The 16,514-nt window shown below is 40.9% G+C and overlaps 1 protein-coding gene across 1 annotated transcript in view; it reads right to left on the reverse strand.

Moving 5' to 3' along the window:
• Window positions 1–1,895: 1,895 nt before the first annotated feature.
• Window positions 1,896–16,514, reverse strand: part of LOC149246652 (chloroplast stem-loop binding protein of 41 kDa b, chloroplastic-like) — a 77,156-nt gene continuing 62,537 nt past the window's right edge. The window contains exons 9-10 of the mRNA XM_089457991.1: window positions 2,507–2,596; window positions 1,896–2,410 (exon numbers count right to left, since the gene is read on the reverse strand). Coding sequence (XP_089314117.1) covers window positions 2,231–2,410; window positions 2,507–2,596 — 270 coding nt within the window. The 3' untranslated portion in view covers window positions 1,896–2,230. The remainder of the gene's footprint in view (window positions 2,411–2,506; window positions 2,597–16,514) is intronic.

A 16,514-nucleotide genomic window follows, 5' to 3' on the forward strand; every position in this document is an offset into this window, starting at 1 on the left:
GCATTGGGGGTAATGTATGTCTCCTATCTCTTATCTTTTGTGAAAATCTAAGCTTAAATTATTGTATAGGACATAGAATTATTATGGTTCTATTCTCCGACTTTATGCTTAGTTAAATTTCATGTTGTAGTACCTAGGCTAAGTCTTCATACAATTAGTCTCTCCTAAAATCTCGTATTGCATAAGTATCTATGCTTGAAGCTCATTAAGCAATCCTTCATGGTGATGGTGACTTCAAGTACTAAAGATACAAGAATATCACTTAATATTGGATTAAGTGTACCCCATAGCCCAAGCAAGGTAGGCACTAATCTCCCTTTCAATCATCACCCCAAGCCCATGTTTTACATTTACATCAATTTTCCATTACATTAGTGGCTAGGTTCTCTTTACTCCCCCTCCTACTATAGGAAGTGAGCCTAGTTAAGCCATACGGAAACCCCCCTTGACTAGGAAACTTTTCCCGAATTGAAAGTGTAGGGGAGAGTTGGTGAGGTGGTAGTGGCCAATCTCTTGAGTTCCACAAGGTTAGCACCCATTTTTGGGACTTTTAGCAAAGGTGCTAGTTTGTATGGTAACAAACCCCATAAAAATCAATGTTATTGGAACCAAAACTAACACTAGGGTCAACATTGTTATGTGCATTTTAGTCAATTGGTTCTTAAACCCCTTTTTTGAAAATGTTTGGTCTAGTCACAATTTAACACTTTACCTGTGTTGATCCCATATTTTAATTTTATATACACACACACATTGCTCTATATCCAAACCATTAGACACCAAATATGCAAAGTTATCTTATGTATATAGGATATAACCATGAATATAGCATAATAACAGTTTTTTCCCCACTTTTTCATCTTTTTTTCTTGTTTTATGGCCATGATAGCACTTGTGAATCTAGTTTCATTGAGGGTTGATCCAGATCAGAATCAATGAAACCAGAGGTTTAGCCAGTTTAAGATAGAACAAATGTCCAATCTGATTTGCCAACTGGTATAGAACCCTCGGATTCAGGACAGAACTAGTGTCAGGTCCAGTTCAAAAGCTGCTTTAGCTCCCCTCTGGTGTGCACTGCTCCAGGCCAGCCTGTTCTGATCCAACCTTGAGTTAGAGCTTCACTTTCTCTTTTATAACTAGGGATTTCCCCTATCTTTGTAATCATTCCATCCATTATCAATCAAAACCATTTTCAACTCTAGATAAAGATAATTAGAATTCCTTTAATTATTGGATTTGCAGAAACAATCCACTTTTAAGTGTACAGGGGTCACCAACCTTATATTTATTTGTATATGGTGAATCATTGTTGAAACATTTTAAACTTCATTTATGTCACTTTCAGCTTACTTCCAACATATGTCTAGACCAATTTGCTGTTCATTGCAGTAGCATGTTACTTTTTCCTTCAATCACATTACGTATGATCCCTCTCTTTGATATTTCAGTTTCTTTGATGTACCTGCTTTTATAGAGTTAAACTTTGAACTTTGGATACTATTAATTTTTGGTACACCATATGGCACTTACCTGGTTTAGGCATGATCTAGGGAAGTTTTATTGAAATTAGGCTTTTAACGCTTTCTGTGTGTGCTTGATACTAACCCTTCTGTTTGTCAAAAAAGCTCTGTATGCAAATATTGAATTGTCTAGACGCATTTAACAAAAATGGTATATGGATATTTTCATTTGAATTGGCTTGTCCACTAAAAAAAAACTATTTCCAGAATGGTTTTAAAAGGCGAAGGCACTATGTGTTTCCCAAAGAAAGGTAAGACGAGTTTCTCATGATGGGATTTATTTCGGCATACTCTTTGCACTAAAAGAAAATAAACAGAAGAATTACAGTCTACATGAAGTTAATTGCAGCTGAAAACTATATGATCAATTGAAAATTAAAGATCCCTTCCGGACAATGTTCAGTTCTAATTTAGTTATGTATCAAATTGAAATTGGCAGTGGCAAATGCTAAAAAGCTTGATAAAACTTAACAAATACGGAATTTTCAGCATTGATAAACAACTGCTGTTAATCATTCGTCTTTTTTATCTATTTTGGTCTTCAGTGGAGATTAGTACAGATTTCGATTTCAATTGGTCCCAGCTGCTTCACTTTATAGTAGTCTATGGAGCTACAATGAAAATGAACAGAAAGTAAACAAATCTGATCGAATTGTTGCAACCATGATAGGACCTATCTTGCTCTTTGCCAGCCTTGAACTGTAAGGTGACTAGCTTTGCAGCACCAGAGTTCTATTAAGTATCATATCGTCGACTGAAAAGTCAGGCGCCTTTCTGAATGTACCTCGGCCAAAGTCTAGATTGTAGGAATCAGCAAGACCATTGACAAGATCAAACTCTGGCTTCCAGCCAAGATCTGATTGAGCTTTCTCGATGGATGTAAAAAAATGCTGCAAACAGATATGTGTGTTCAGCCCATGGAGAACAAAACTGTCAACAAAATGGCCAGGAAATAACAATAAATATTATATAACATGCATTCTGACCTGATCTCGAAGGGGAAAAGACTTTTTCTTTCCAAAATCAAATTCCTTTGGGTTGTAATAAACAATCTCAGGCTCAGGAAATCCAGCAGCCTGATGAAAAGAAAAACATGTGTTAGAATTCTAACATGTTGCTCAGTCAGTGATTCTTTCAGTGATTGCACAACCAAAAAAGACAACACAGACAGTGCTTTCAGCCTTTCCTTACAGCGGTAATGAACAGGGTTAATGAGGATGCAGTTAGACAGAGATATAGACTCTGCTGTTTGGTAGAGAGCACATGCATGCATGTACCATCTACAGTTAATTTATGTCCAGTTCAGAATTAGCAGTTCCAGTTTAGATGGAGTTAGTCTATAATCAGAGTGTTGCTTTTGTTAGTCTTCAGTCCAACTTGCTGTTCAGTTCAGTTATAGTCCTGCATGCATGGTTTATTAAGAGGGGTGCAGATCTGTAGTCTATTAGAGCACTCTTACATGGTAGTTCCGGCTTAAGAAAAGGGTGCAGTTATCAAGGGAATGTATGCTTCACTTATTCATCCAGTTGAGGCACACTTATCCATGCAGCCGGGGCACACTAGGTCATTATACTAGGGTTAAGCTTTGATTAAATCACCTTTAGCACTTCAAGCATGTGACCAGATACATTGTATCTTCGCTCATCTTATTCTATAAAGAAGATGCAGGGTACACACTGTCTGGTTGGCAATTTTTGAGCTATAGCATTAGAACTTCCTGTTTTCCAGATCTAATAAAACAGTAATGGAAGTTATATCCCTATGGAAGTTACATCTCTATGGAAGTTACGAGTCCTTCTCGAAAACTATATGATCCAAATGATATATTATCTGAAGTTCTGGAAAACATACAAGTCCTAAGTTCTATCAATAGAAACATCAAAAGACCGAGTTTATGGTTCTTTATGGTCGGAGTTCTTATGCACACATATTTTTAATATGATCCAATACAAGGAGATCAAGTTTTATGAACTAGTGCGAGTGCAAGTTTTCCATGTCTGAAATTACATAATGATAGAGAAGACCAAGCTCTCTGTGGAATAGGACCTGAGCACTAACAAAATCTGTTCAATCTAAATCCGCACCTCTTAAACATCATCCAAAGACTGATATCTAGTCCAAGTATGTCGAGATGAACAAGTCTGTGATACAACATGATTTCTATACTCAAGTTTTGTGGCTACTGAAATAGAAGTTCCAAAGTCTGCTGCTCCTTTAGAGGTGGTCTGAAGTTACCTCTGTAGAAAGACCTGAAAGACCTGAATTCCTTCAGAGACTGAGTCCTGTTGCAGCTCTCTAAACATCAATAGCAAGCTCTGTGGATCAATATGACATAAAATATGAAGCTTGTCATAACTACGATCTCTGAAGCTCGAAAATGTTAGTACCATCTAAAAGCAGTATTTCGTATCCCAGTACATCTCATTGTAAGAGAAGAACATCTGATCTGGCCGCAGCCTATAGGAGCAAATCCAAGGAAAGGATGAGTTTCTTTGCATCTTCTGTGTGTTTGGATTGGGCTGAGGTTAGGCAGCTAACAGGCCGAGTTGGAGGGAAGCTCTGTGCAAGTGTTTTCTGTGGCATAACCTTGTGAATAGGCTGAGTTACAAACCTGTGTTTTGGAGGAGGGCTGAGCTTTAGTTAGGGGCTGTACAGTAGTCTTATCTCTGTTGAAGCAGCAAAAGAAGGCCGCATTACCTCAGAAAAATGTGCTGGAGATGAGGGCTTGAGAGGAAGGGTTTGATGCAGAGTTTTGAGGAGATTAGGCCACAGAATTAGGGCTGACGTGGCTGCCACAGGAAGCCCTAACAGAGGTCCAAAAACCTCAGGAAGAAGTGTGCACAAGGTCAAGTTCTTGAAGGCAGATTGACTTCCCTCAAAGGTATGTTGTGTTGTCCTTCCAAATTGTTGTTTTGCAAGGTGATATAGGTCCAGTTTGGGCAGGTGTTGGGCAGCCAAAGTACAATGATTGTGGAGGACTGTTAGTGGCTGTTTGGAAGCCCTAGAACAATGGACAAAAGGCAGATTTGTCACTGTGTATGGGCAGACTTGTAAAGCCTAAGGATTGACTCTTTGGGGAAGCAAAGGAGCAGTCAAGTGGGCTAGTTATCAAGCCCTAGTTCATTGAGTTGCAGAGAGGTTATCTTCAGTGATAAGAGGGCAGCCTCCAAGTCCTGACTCCTAAGTCTGGTCTTTTTCAAAGTAGAAGAGAGACAAAAGATCTAGCAGTTTGTACTGTTAGATGAGAAGCAGTTTTGGCTCCATAAATTGTTCAAATGGACTATTTGATGACATGCTACATTCAACCATGAGATGATTGTCGAGAACCCAGTTTTTCATGGAAGATTCAAAGAGCATGGTGCTGATAAGGGACCGAGAGGCTCCAACAGATCTCCACGGAAGAACAGGTAGCTGATGTAAGGGAAGCATGAGTACTTCCATTACAAGCTTGGGCTTGTAGATATCTCCTCCCTGTTTGAGAGGGAGTGAGGATGGATTTTTCCTCCCAGGTTGAGAGGGAGTGAGGTTGGACACATGGTTCTCCTTGTGTCATGTATTGTGACGGATTAGGATTAACACCCTAAGTCAAGTACATGGACATGGATAAAGAGAATGGTGGATTGGATAAACATCTTGGACAGACATTCTTGAGTCATGTACTATGATAGATTAGGATTAAAACCCTAAGTCAAGTACATGGACTTGGATAAGAATGGTCCAATGGACAGACATTTCCTTGAGGGAAATGGTCTAATGGAGGACATACTCTGGTGATCCTAGGTGGAGTATGTGCCTCGGAGAGGCAATGTGGTGTCCTATGGAATGCCTCCTAGCATTGTGCTCTGATCTTGTGGAGAGATAGAACGTACCTGTCAAGGCCTTGGTATTGTGACAAGGTTGGTTATGATGATGTTATCATCATTGATGCTTATCAATCCAGATCCTTTCTTATAGAAGTTCTCAACTTGAGAATATCTTGATAAGTCATTATGAATACCTCCCTAGTTAAGAGGGAGTGTTGGAATTGTAACTAGGTTCGGTCTTCATAATTGTCATTGTACTTGTGTCAATATGTAAAAACAAAAAGAAGAAAAATTATTATTATCATCAAGCATGTTCTTAATGCTTTATTTTGGTCAAAAGAAAAAGACAAAGGCCATGTTCTTCGCAACCTTATGAAAAGAAGAAAAATTTAAATTTTGTAAGTGTCATTGGTTTGTCCAAGTTGCCAAGTCGGCCCTCCTGGAAGACAAGTTGGCCTGCCCAAAGGATGTGTCTCCTCATATGCTCGAACAACTATATATTAGCATCAATCCTCCACAGTTTGGCAATTAATTTCGATCTCTCCTCTGCAATAGATAACTCGGATTTATGCCGTGGAATCTAAAGCACATTATTTTGAAATAAAGCGAAAATCTGAAGCACCTTTCTCTGTGTAATGCGAGCTAGTTTGAGACTATAATTTTTGTGCAATCCGAGATAATTTGAGGCTATATTTTCTATGGATACAAGCTAGTCTAATACACATGATGATGCGAGGACAGTTTCCTGTGATGATGCGAATTTCAGAGATACTTGATGATTCAAGTTTCAGAGGGGTAGTCTTCTATGATAATACGAGTTTTAGAGGTACAAAGACATCTAAGGGCATGCATATGGCAGAATTGATTAACTATCTTTTGGACAAATCATGGCAGGGTTTCGAGGGTTGACTTGGCACTTTGATGACTAGTTGGTTTGACTTGGATATCTCTTCTTGACGAAGAATCTATAAAGAAAGGATTGATGGGTTTTTCCCCTTGTGGGTTTAGCCTTGGCCTCTGGCCTAATCTTTGGTGCCTCTTGTCTCTTTTGTGCATTGTATTTGTGTAATTGCTTGATGACCTAATGAATGAAGTAAAAACTAAATACACGATATATATATATATATATATATATATAGAAAGAGTCACAAGTAATTACCTTGTTTAGAAATTCTCTCTTGCATTGGAATTTCAACACCTACTACATGAAAACACATGATTGCAATCATGTTTTTTCATGTATTCCACATTTTTCGTGTAGTAGGGTCTATCAAAAGTATGCAACATAGGTACTCCTTGGATGAAAAATTAAATTTGCATCCAACGAGTGCTCCCACTCGAAATTTAAGTAAAATCATGGGATATAAGTTGAAAAAGTAGTTTTTTCTTTTTTCCTTCCAAAACTTGATGAGGTAATCTAATCTTATTTTATTATTTCCACTATTATTTTATAATATTCCTTAGGAGGTTCATTTAGACCTCAAAATTTCTCTAATGAGCCCCTGATCATGTCCCAAACTTTGATGGGTGATGAACTACATCCTTAAGGGGGTAATAACTGCTATATATCAGACAAAGAAAGCTCTCATTCCTTGAGCTACAAGCAGTAATACAAAGAAGAATCAAGAAAAGGTAAAAGGCGTTTGGAGGGGTGGAAAAACGAATGCCGAGGTTACTCATGTATTCACGATTTCTCCCTCCTCACATCTATACACCCAGAATGAGGTACTCCATCATAGTCGGTACCCTTGGCCATGGTACTGGGCCATGAAGTCTTTTCCCCTTCATTCCATAATTATTCACATGGCACCTATTGATTGAAGGGTGGACGAAGGACATATCACTTCCCCTTGGGGGTTAAAAACACCTAATAGGATTGTCTATTAACCACTCCTACCTACGGGGGTAACACCATTACATGACTAAGGCCCCCATTTTGGAAGAGAAGTCTTATGTGAAGTGTTGATTTGCCCATTTCATTCAAGCTTGGTTCACTTGGATGCAATAATGATTAATGTACCCAATGGTGAAAGTTCCAGTGCTGGATATTGTGTGTAATTGGTAGGTGGTTCCTTCTATAGGTCTGGGCAACTTAACTGGGATCCAAGTTCCAAAGGGACATATTGACACCCACAGGTGATGCGTTGAGAGCCATGGGACTCCAAAAATTTGTAGAGCATCATTCGTATCCATGGGCACCTTCAACACCCACAGAGTTCCTGCACTTTGCCTTATAACATTTATGGGATGATGCACCCGAACCAACATGCCCCCAGTCAGCATAACAATATTACAAGGTAAGGCAGTTGATCCAAGGGCCCAAATGAGGTTTGTCTCATGCTTTGAGACATGGGAGGGCTTCTACACTTGTCATGGCAATCAAGGACCCCAACACAAGCCTTAGAAGGGAAATCCGCTAGCATGACGTAAGAAATTACTTCACTTCGGCTCACACGTGTGGAGATATTTATGTTTCTATGAGAGCTACATGGTCGGCTTGTGACCTTGCTTGTAGTTTTCCCATTATTTTATTATTTTAGGGGCTTGTAAGCTAGAATAGGTTGTAGTAGGACACATAAATTAGAGAACATATTATTGCGATCACTCATCATCATTGGAATTTTGGCCTCCTTAGAGGAACTCGCACTTGCTTTCTTGTGGATTTTTGGAGATCTTTGGATGCATTTTGATGTTTGGAGCTGATCTTGGATATTCTTTGTTGCAATTCTTTGGTATAATGGATGGAAATCTTGCATGTTATCTTGTAAGTGAATTTTATTGTTGAATATATATTTCTTGAATGTCTAATGTATGGAATTATTGATTCTAGGTTATGCTAAATTGTGCCATAATTTGTTAAAAATCAATTTTGAATGTCATCGAGATGAATGTTGCATGCATTACTCATACATAACATGTGACGAATTGTCGTAGTGGTAAACTCCTAGTAGCTCTCCCATAAAATTCCATTTTTCCATTGAGTGGATAAATGCTTGAAATTGATTGCTAGGGCATCAAATTTCGGCCTCCTTAGGAACAATTTTAGCTAATATTTGACATCCTTGACTCCATATTCCCAAGGGACAAGGCACTAGTCCAATCAATTGGTGATCATTCTCAAATTTTATCTATATTTTCTCTCCCATAATTCAGCCCTTTCAAGGCTAGGTTAGGAAATTAGGGCTTGGTGCGAATCCCTAAGAAAGAGGAATTTTACTGGCTGGAGAGACTAAACATCAAGAGGATAGTATTTGCCACAAAATCTATCCTTTTGGTGGGCATCCACTTCAATTTCATCCATAAATTTCCTTGCCCTAGTTTGTCTAAGAGGGAAACCCTAGTTCTCCTTCCTTCAACTTAAGGGCTTCCTTGAAGGTTTCATGAGCCTTGGCATAGCTGGTATACATTGTAAGAAACCTTTTCTCCTAGCCTTGACCTTTGGTTACTCCAACACTCATCAAATTTATCAAACCCTAGGTCTTGTGCCCTCTTTTCTAGGTCTCATCATAGAAAGTGAATTGCTTCCTTGTGAAACCTTGGACCTAAGTTGTGTCTTTCTTGAAGAGCTCCTAGCGAGATCATTTCACACATTAACCATAAAATATCCATCCTAAGTGATCTCTCTCCTACTTAAACTCCTCCCATTGGTGAAAATCCATAAGAAGTAGGGGGTTTTGGTTGTGGTGACAGTGGGCCATGTTGACCACTGGAGTGGCACCTGATGATTATATGAAGACTCCATGCCAAAGGATGATCCAGATGACACTTGTACCATCAAATATCATCAGTCAACAATGTTTTTTAACTCTACTTCTATTTTCTCATCATCTTTCTTGTACCCAGATTCCACACTCTGCGGGGAATTGTAATAAGTGATACTAGTAATGATGAGTTTTGAGTATGTAACAGGCCTAAGATGTTGGGACTCGATCATCAAATGAGTACACCTTGGATTTTTTTTTAATTTGGTTAATTATCATTTTTTTCAGAGGTGGATAATTTTCTGGGTTTTTTCACACACTTTTTACCTTAAGTCGGGGTGACGGTTTGAAAGTTGAGCCCCTAACACATCTTAGTGTCTAGAATTGATGTATATTATCATACTAGATAACACAAAAAATTTCGTGGAATTTGGTTAAGTCTAGGTAGTCATTTTTTAATTATTTAGATTTCCCACAGGTCAAAAATTGCAAATAAAATTGTACTTGTAATGTAATAAGTGATGTCTAGAGAAGTTGTATCGGGTATGAGTAATGAAATTTACACCTCTCACCCTCAACTTTTTACTATGACACATTTTGATGGGTTAAAAATGTGTTTTGAATCCTCAAAACCAACTTTTCCTAAGTTTCGTGGGAAATCTGGCAATCAATTAAGCCAGAAATTAAATAAATGGAAAAAAATAAATATCCACACATGCTAAATGTTGTGGAAATGAGGTGGAAAATTATGGGGGAGTTAAAGTGACGTCCCAAGGTGATGTGGACTCCTAAAATCAAGGAAAGGACGTGCTCAAATAAAATCGAATTTCTAGCATTAAAGGAGAACGCTGCTTACTTGGAAATTCGAATTTGTGAAGTTAATGCACATTTGGGAGGTTTTGGGAGAATATTTGGTGGATATTTTTGTGGGGAATTGTTCCCACATGGGTTACAACCCATATACACTTGTCATTCTATCATAAAATTCGAATTTGGCACATAAGGGAAGAAAAAAATGATGTCCACTTGCCAAAATTCGATTTTTACACTTGGCATTGGAGCTCCATCTAACAAATTCGAATTTCTCTTTGGGATTGTCACCTCATGCCACTTGTTTAATCACTTCTACATTGGGATTGGCTCCAATGCCATTTGTCATTGTCATTCTTCATTGGGATTTTGTTAAATTGGCAACTAGGGCCAAACTCCATGTGGGTCAGCTTATTTATGGCAGCTGATAATTTTATTGGATCCCTCTCGTCGAGAGGTGTAGGATTGATCCAAAGATCATCCGATTCCGATAAGTATTTATGGAGATATGAATTTATTTTGTTTATGTAATTATTACCAAGCCGACCAGCTCTTATGTAGGCTCTAGAAGCCCAACCGACGTGTCTATTCAACCTCTAAGTTTTTAGTATAAATAGAAGAGAACTTGAAGACATTTTACACACATCTTTTGTGATCTCTCTCCACGTGTTTGGGTTTTGTGGACAGAGAGATCTAGAGGAGAATACGTTATTCTAAAGGCTGATCTAGCCTTACCCTAGTTGCAGTCAAAGAAGGCATAATCGCAGTCTGATTGGAGCTCAAGTGCCCTAGCCGCAGGTCAATCAGCAGCCCTAATCTACGCAGTCAAGGAGGATTCCATAATGTAGTAAAGGGAGACTTGAACGCTGTCAAAAGAAACCCTAAACGAGATCTAGCCGCAGTCATAAAGGTTATCTAAGCCGCAGTTGGAAAGGCCTGAACCAGCAGTATGTGAAGGCCTGAATCCGCAGTTCTAAAGAGCCCTTATACGCTGTCCCAAGAGGCCCTTACACGCTAAGAATAGGTGCCCTAAATCTGCAGTATATTGGGCCCTAAATCTCTGTTTTATTGGGTGCAGGTAAGGGCATTTCCAGTGAAGGAAGAGGGGACGTTTAGGTCACTCCTATGACTGTTTTGGAGTGAAAATTAACCAGCAGAAAGGCCTCAATAAAGGAGACAAAATTCTAGGTTGATTTGAATATTATGTGTGGGCTGGAAACTCTGTTTCAGCAGGCCGTGGGTACAGGAAGCCACCTGTGGTAGGCCGCAGGCCCTTACCCCACTGAAAAGGCATTGCGTGGGACTGTTTTGGGGCTAGATTGAGCCCTAATCAACAACGTGGATGCAGAGGACTTATACAAGGGTAGCACGTAGTTTTTGAAGGCTGTTTGGTGACTTTGTTAAGGGCTGTTGCAGCATATGGATGCCCTAACCAGTCACAATTAGGAGCAGCAACGAAAACAGATTGGAACAACAATTTATGCCTTGTGTTGGGTCAAGGAAGTTGATCAGTTTTGGATCAGATGGTTGGGCAACCTGTGGGAGCAAATTTGGAGGCTTGATTGGGTGATCGTAAGCCTTCATTAGTGCAGATCTGACAGTGTTGTAGTGTTGCAACGTGATGATGCAAAGGCAGCATGGGTAGCATGCAGCGTGATGATGCACAGACAACAAAGAAGATATGAATCTCCACTAGGAGTATATTACAATGAAAAGACCAGATCTGTCATTCTTGTTGATTTGGGGTAGCAATGTGATGCTGTATAATGAGAGCAACATTACAGTCATTGAGGTGCAGATCCATGATGATTGAGAACAACTCAATAATTTCTGGAAGCAACACTACATAATGAATGGGCAACATGATAGAATCATGCAGCAGCACAACACATGGGCAGCATGATGTATGAGGTCATGGACAACATGATGTGTGGACAGCACAGTGATCATGAGCAGCATGATGATACAACATGATGGTGCTATACGGTCAGGTGCAGCAAATGGACGAGATGCAGAATGATGATAGGTGAAGGAGTCACCTTGGAGGATCAGTTGAAGCAGAATGTCTTCAACTGATCTCATCGTTATAGAAGATGATCTATGCTTAGATCTAGACAAGTCAAAGTGTTGACTTCTGTTGTAATTGTACTCTCTCTCTCTCTCTTTCTCTGCTGAACTTTGAAGATAAAAGAAGATTTGATCAAAGGGTTTCCCCACACATTGTGGGGTTTGTCCCTGGCTCGCGCCATATCTTGTGTCCTCTTGTCTTGGCTTGTCTTCTGCATATTATATTTATGTTCTATCTGCAGTTTATCGTAACGCTGATGTGATTGCTAACTGTGAAATTTTAAATAAATTGCTCTAGCATAGAACATACCTAAACTTAACATGGTATCAGAGCTGAGGTGAAGACAATGCCCAAGCAAGAGTGAAATAGCAATCACCGAAGACAGTTGGGACAAGACAGAAGGATCAATGGGTTCCTCATAATTCACCGAGGGTGAATTCAAAGCAAAGAATGTTATCAGAATGGCGCAACGGAAGATTTTGATGGTTCATCTTAAGATCACTTCATTGGGAAGTTCGGATCTAAGGGTGGAAGGAAAGGCAGATGCCTTGTTGAAATAAGTTTGGTCGTTATGCGAAGGAGTGTTCGAATGACAGAGACACATCTCTTGATGAAGATAACAATCATTCTTGGGACATCTTCAATGATCAAAAGAATGACTGGTAATGTAGGTCATCAAGGAAATGGTCGACTCTTCCACGAAAGCAAGGAACCCCAAAATCTCTTTTATGTACCTGATCAAACCTGATGTCCATCTCGCAAATGGAAGTCAAAGGTTGCAAGGTGGCACTTATCGATGGAAAGGTACGTGTTTGAAAATAGATCTCTTAAAGATGTTTTTGAGTTCAGGGTTGTATCAAGTTGCAGGAAGTCCACTGAGGACCATGTCCATTGACTCAGCTCTAGAGGCCTGTGAGTCAAATGGTGACTAGGATTCCTGAATTCAAAAGGAAGCATGAAGGTACATGTCTAAAATGTACCAAAGGAAAATATTATAAGGGTACCATTCCTCTCATGCAGCAGGTTCACAGGTTTGGAACAACCCAAGGAGTTTGAGAATCATGATCAAGGAATCTCATGTATACAGGTGGAAGAAAGCCCTCTATGGCTTGAAGAAAAACACCTCCGGCATAATATGAGAGGATTGATAGCTGTCTAATGCAGCTGAGATTCACTAGGAGTGAAACCGATCCAAACCATTACTCGAAGGTTGTGGATGATAAACCTCTCGTACCGGCACCTATGTCTGACAGGTGCAGACCCTCTCATTTATAGGAGACAGAGGGAGTTGGATTCTGAATGTGGAAAGATAAGATGCAAGCTTGTGACTGCCTCAAGGATCTTAACTTTCAGAAGTTATATGGTAATGATGTCGGACCAGATTTGGGAAATGCCTCTGAGTTTCTTAAACTCATTCGCGTTGATGTTCTTGGAGAACCTCCGTCCGGACATCTGTGTTGCAGTTAGCATGGTGAGCTCATATTTGGTTGAGCCTCACTAGATTGGTGCCAAGAATCTTCTAAGATATCTTCAGGGGCACAATCTCTCATGAATTGAGATACACTGCCGGAAATATGCAACCACATGATTATTCGAACGATGAGTGGGCAGGAAGTATGGAGGATCACTAGAGCACTTCTCAGTGCTGTTTGGAATCTGCCTTGATATCTTGGATGAGTAGGAAGCAGAAGTCAGTGACTCTGAGCACCACCAAGGCAGAATACATTGCTGATAGTATGGCCTTCTGTGAGGCAGTCTGGTTGCTGAAGCTCTTCAGTGAGCTGTTTGTACACATGATGAATACCACTGTGAATCTCTGTGACAACCAGAGATGGGATTCGATTATTGAGGAATCCCGTATTTGACAATTGCTCCAGCAGATAGACATCAATTACTGCCTTATCTGGGATATGGTAAGTCGATGATCAAGGAGGCTCCATCACACTGAGATGATGTACAGGACAGAGCCCTAAGGAAAGATCAAATTTGTGATTTTCCCGAACGACTAGGAGTCGTCGAGAGACCTTTGTAAAAGGGTCCTGCATGCTGCATACATTGAGCTCTAGGAGCTTTGGGGGGCTTGCAGTTCTATTGGAGCAACATACGACCACAGGGTGACTCACCCTCCCCTGGTGGTGCGCACTGAAACAAGATGATTCGCTCTCTTGTGGGACAAGATGATTCGCTCTCTTGTGTAGCAGGATGATTAGTTCTCCTGTGAGGCCTGGATTGATGTGTTCTCCATGGCGATTGTAGCAGGATTGATGTGTTCTCCTGTGAGGCCTGGATTGATGTGTTCTCCATGGCAGCCTGGATTGATGTGTTCTCCATGGCGATTGTAGCAGGATTGATGTGTTCTCCTGTGAGGACAGGATTGATTAAGTTCTCCTGTCGAGGCTTCCTACCCATGCAGTCTGGGACTCATGGGAAGTACCTCTCATCTGATCAATGAGCAGGGAAATGAAGTTAGGGACCATAGTAATACCGATGGACGCATCGTTGTATCTACCGTACTCCCTACGCTAGGATGTCCTCCATTGATCTGGGATCAATGATACTGGTCTGGGACCAGTGGTAGGAGTTGTACATGCTATGACGCTGACTTCGGGTCGGCTCAGACTGGTATGGGACCAGTGGTACATACTCCGAGACTGACTTCGTGTCAGTGTAGTACTGGTCTGGGACCAGTGGTACATACTCTGAGACTGACTTCGTGTCAGTGTAGTACTGGTCTGGGACCAGTGAGAGTGGTACATACTATGACACTGACTTCGGGTCGGTTGAGACTGGTCTGGGACCAGTGGTAGGAGTGGTACTTACTATGAAGCTGACTTCGGGTCAGTTGAGACTGGTCTGGGACTAGTGGTACGCACTCTGAGTCTGACTTCGGGTCAGTGGAGAATGGTATGAGACATTCTCGATCAATTCTTCTTCTTCATAGTTCAGCGGAGATGAGCAGAGCAGAGCAAAGCCAGCAGAGCAGAGCTGAGCTGAGCAGAGCAGAGCAGAGCTAACAGAGCTGAGCTGAGTAGAGCAGAGCAGAGTGAAGAGCTGAGCAGAGCAGAGCTAGCAGCGCTGAGACGAGCAAAGCTGAGCAGAGTAGAGCAGAGCCAGCAGAGCTGAGCAGAGCTAGGCAGAGCAGTGCAGGGCACTGATGGCAGAGATGGTACAGTCAGACTTATGGATCAATGGATGGAGTTCTCCCTAGTTGAGAGGGAGTGTTAAATTGGCAACTAGGGCCAAACTCCATGTGGGTCAGCTTATTTATGGCAGCTGATAATTTTATTGGATCCCTCTCGTCGAGAGGTGTAGGATTGATCCAAAGATCATCCGATTCCGATAAGTATTTATGGAGATATGAATTTATTTTGTTTATGTAATTATTGCCAAGCCGACCAGCTCTTATGTAGGCTCTAGAAGCCCAACCGACGTGTCTATTCAACCTCTAAGTTTTTAGTATAAATAGAAGAGAACTTGAAGACATTTTACACACATCTCTTGTGATCTCTCTCCACGTGTTTGGGTTTTGTGGACAGAGAGATCTAGAGGAGAATACGTTATTCTAAAGGCTGATCTAGCCTTACCCTAGTTGCAGTCAAAGAAGGCATAATCGCAGTCTGATTGGAGCTCAAGTGCCCTAGCTGCAGGTCAATCAGCAGCCCTAATCTACGCAATCAAGGAGGATTCCATAATGTAGTAAAGGGAGACTTGAACGCTGTCAAAAGAAACCCTAAACGAGATCTAGCCGCAGTCATAAAGGTTATCTAAGCCGCAGTTGGAAAGGCCTGAACCAGCAGTATGTGAAGGCCTGAATCCGCAGTTCTAAAGAGCCCTTATACGCTGTCCCAAGAGGCCCTTACACGCTAAGAATAGGTGCCCTAAATCTGCAGTATATTGGGCCCTAAATCTCTGTTTTATTGGGTGCAGGTAAGGGCATTTCCAGTGAAGGAAGAGGGGACGTTTAGGTCACTCCTATGACTGTTTTGGAGTGAAAATTAACCAGCAGAAAGGCCTCAATAAAGGAGACAAAATTCTGGGTTGATTTGAATATTATGTGTGGGCTGGAAACTCTGTTTCAGCAGGCCGTGGGTACAGGAAGCCACCTGTGGTAGGCCGCAGGCCCTTACCCCACTGAAAAGGCATTGCGTGGGACTGTTTTGGGGCTAGATTGAGCCCTAATCAACAACGTGGATGCAGAGGACTTATACAAGGGTAGCACGTAGTTTTTGAAGGCTGTTTGGTGACTTTGTTAAGGGCTGTTGCAGCATATGGATGCCCTAACCAGTCACAATTCGGAGCAGCAGCGAAAACAGATTGGAACAACAATTTATGCCTTGTGTTGGGTCAAGGAAGTTGATCAGTTTTGGATCAGATGGTTGGGCAACCTGTGGGAGCAAATTTGGAGGCTTGATTGGGTGATCGTAAGCCTTCATTAGTGCAGATCTGACAGTGTTGTAGTGTTGCAACATGATGATGCAAAGGCAGCATGGGTAGCATGCAGCGTGATGATGCACAGACAGCAAAGAAGATATGAATCTCCACTAGGAGTATATTACAATGAAAAGACCAGATCTGTCATTCTTGTTGATTTGGGGTAGCAATGTGATGCTGT

This window comes from Pinus tabuliformis, chromosome 7 (genome assembly GCF_031772625.1).
Source record: "Pinus tabuliformis cultivar Carrire ecotype Pingquan chromosome 7, CPIR1, whole genome shotgun sequence".
Lineage (NCBI taxonomy): Eukaryota > Viridiplantae > Streptophyta > Pinopsida > Pinales > Pinaceae > Pinus > Pinus tabuliformis.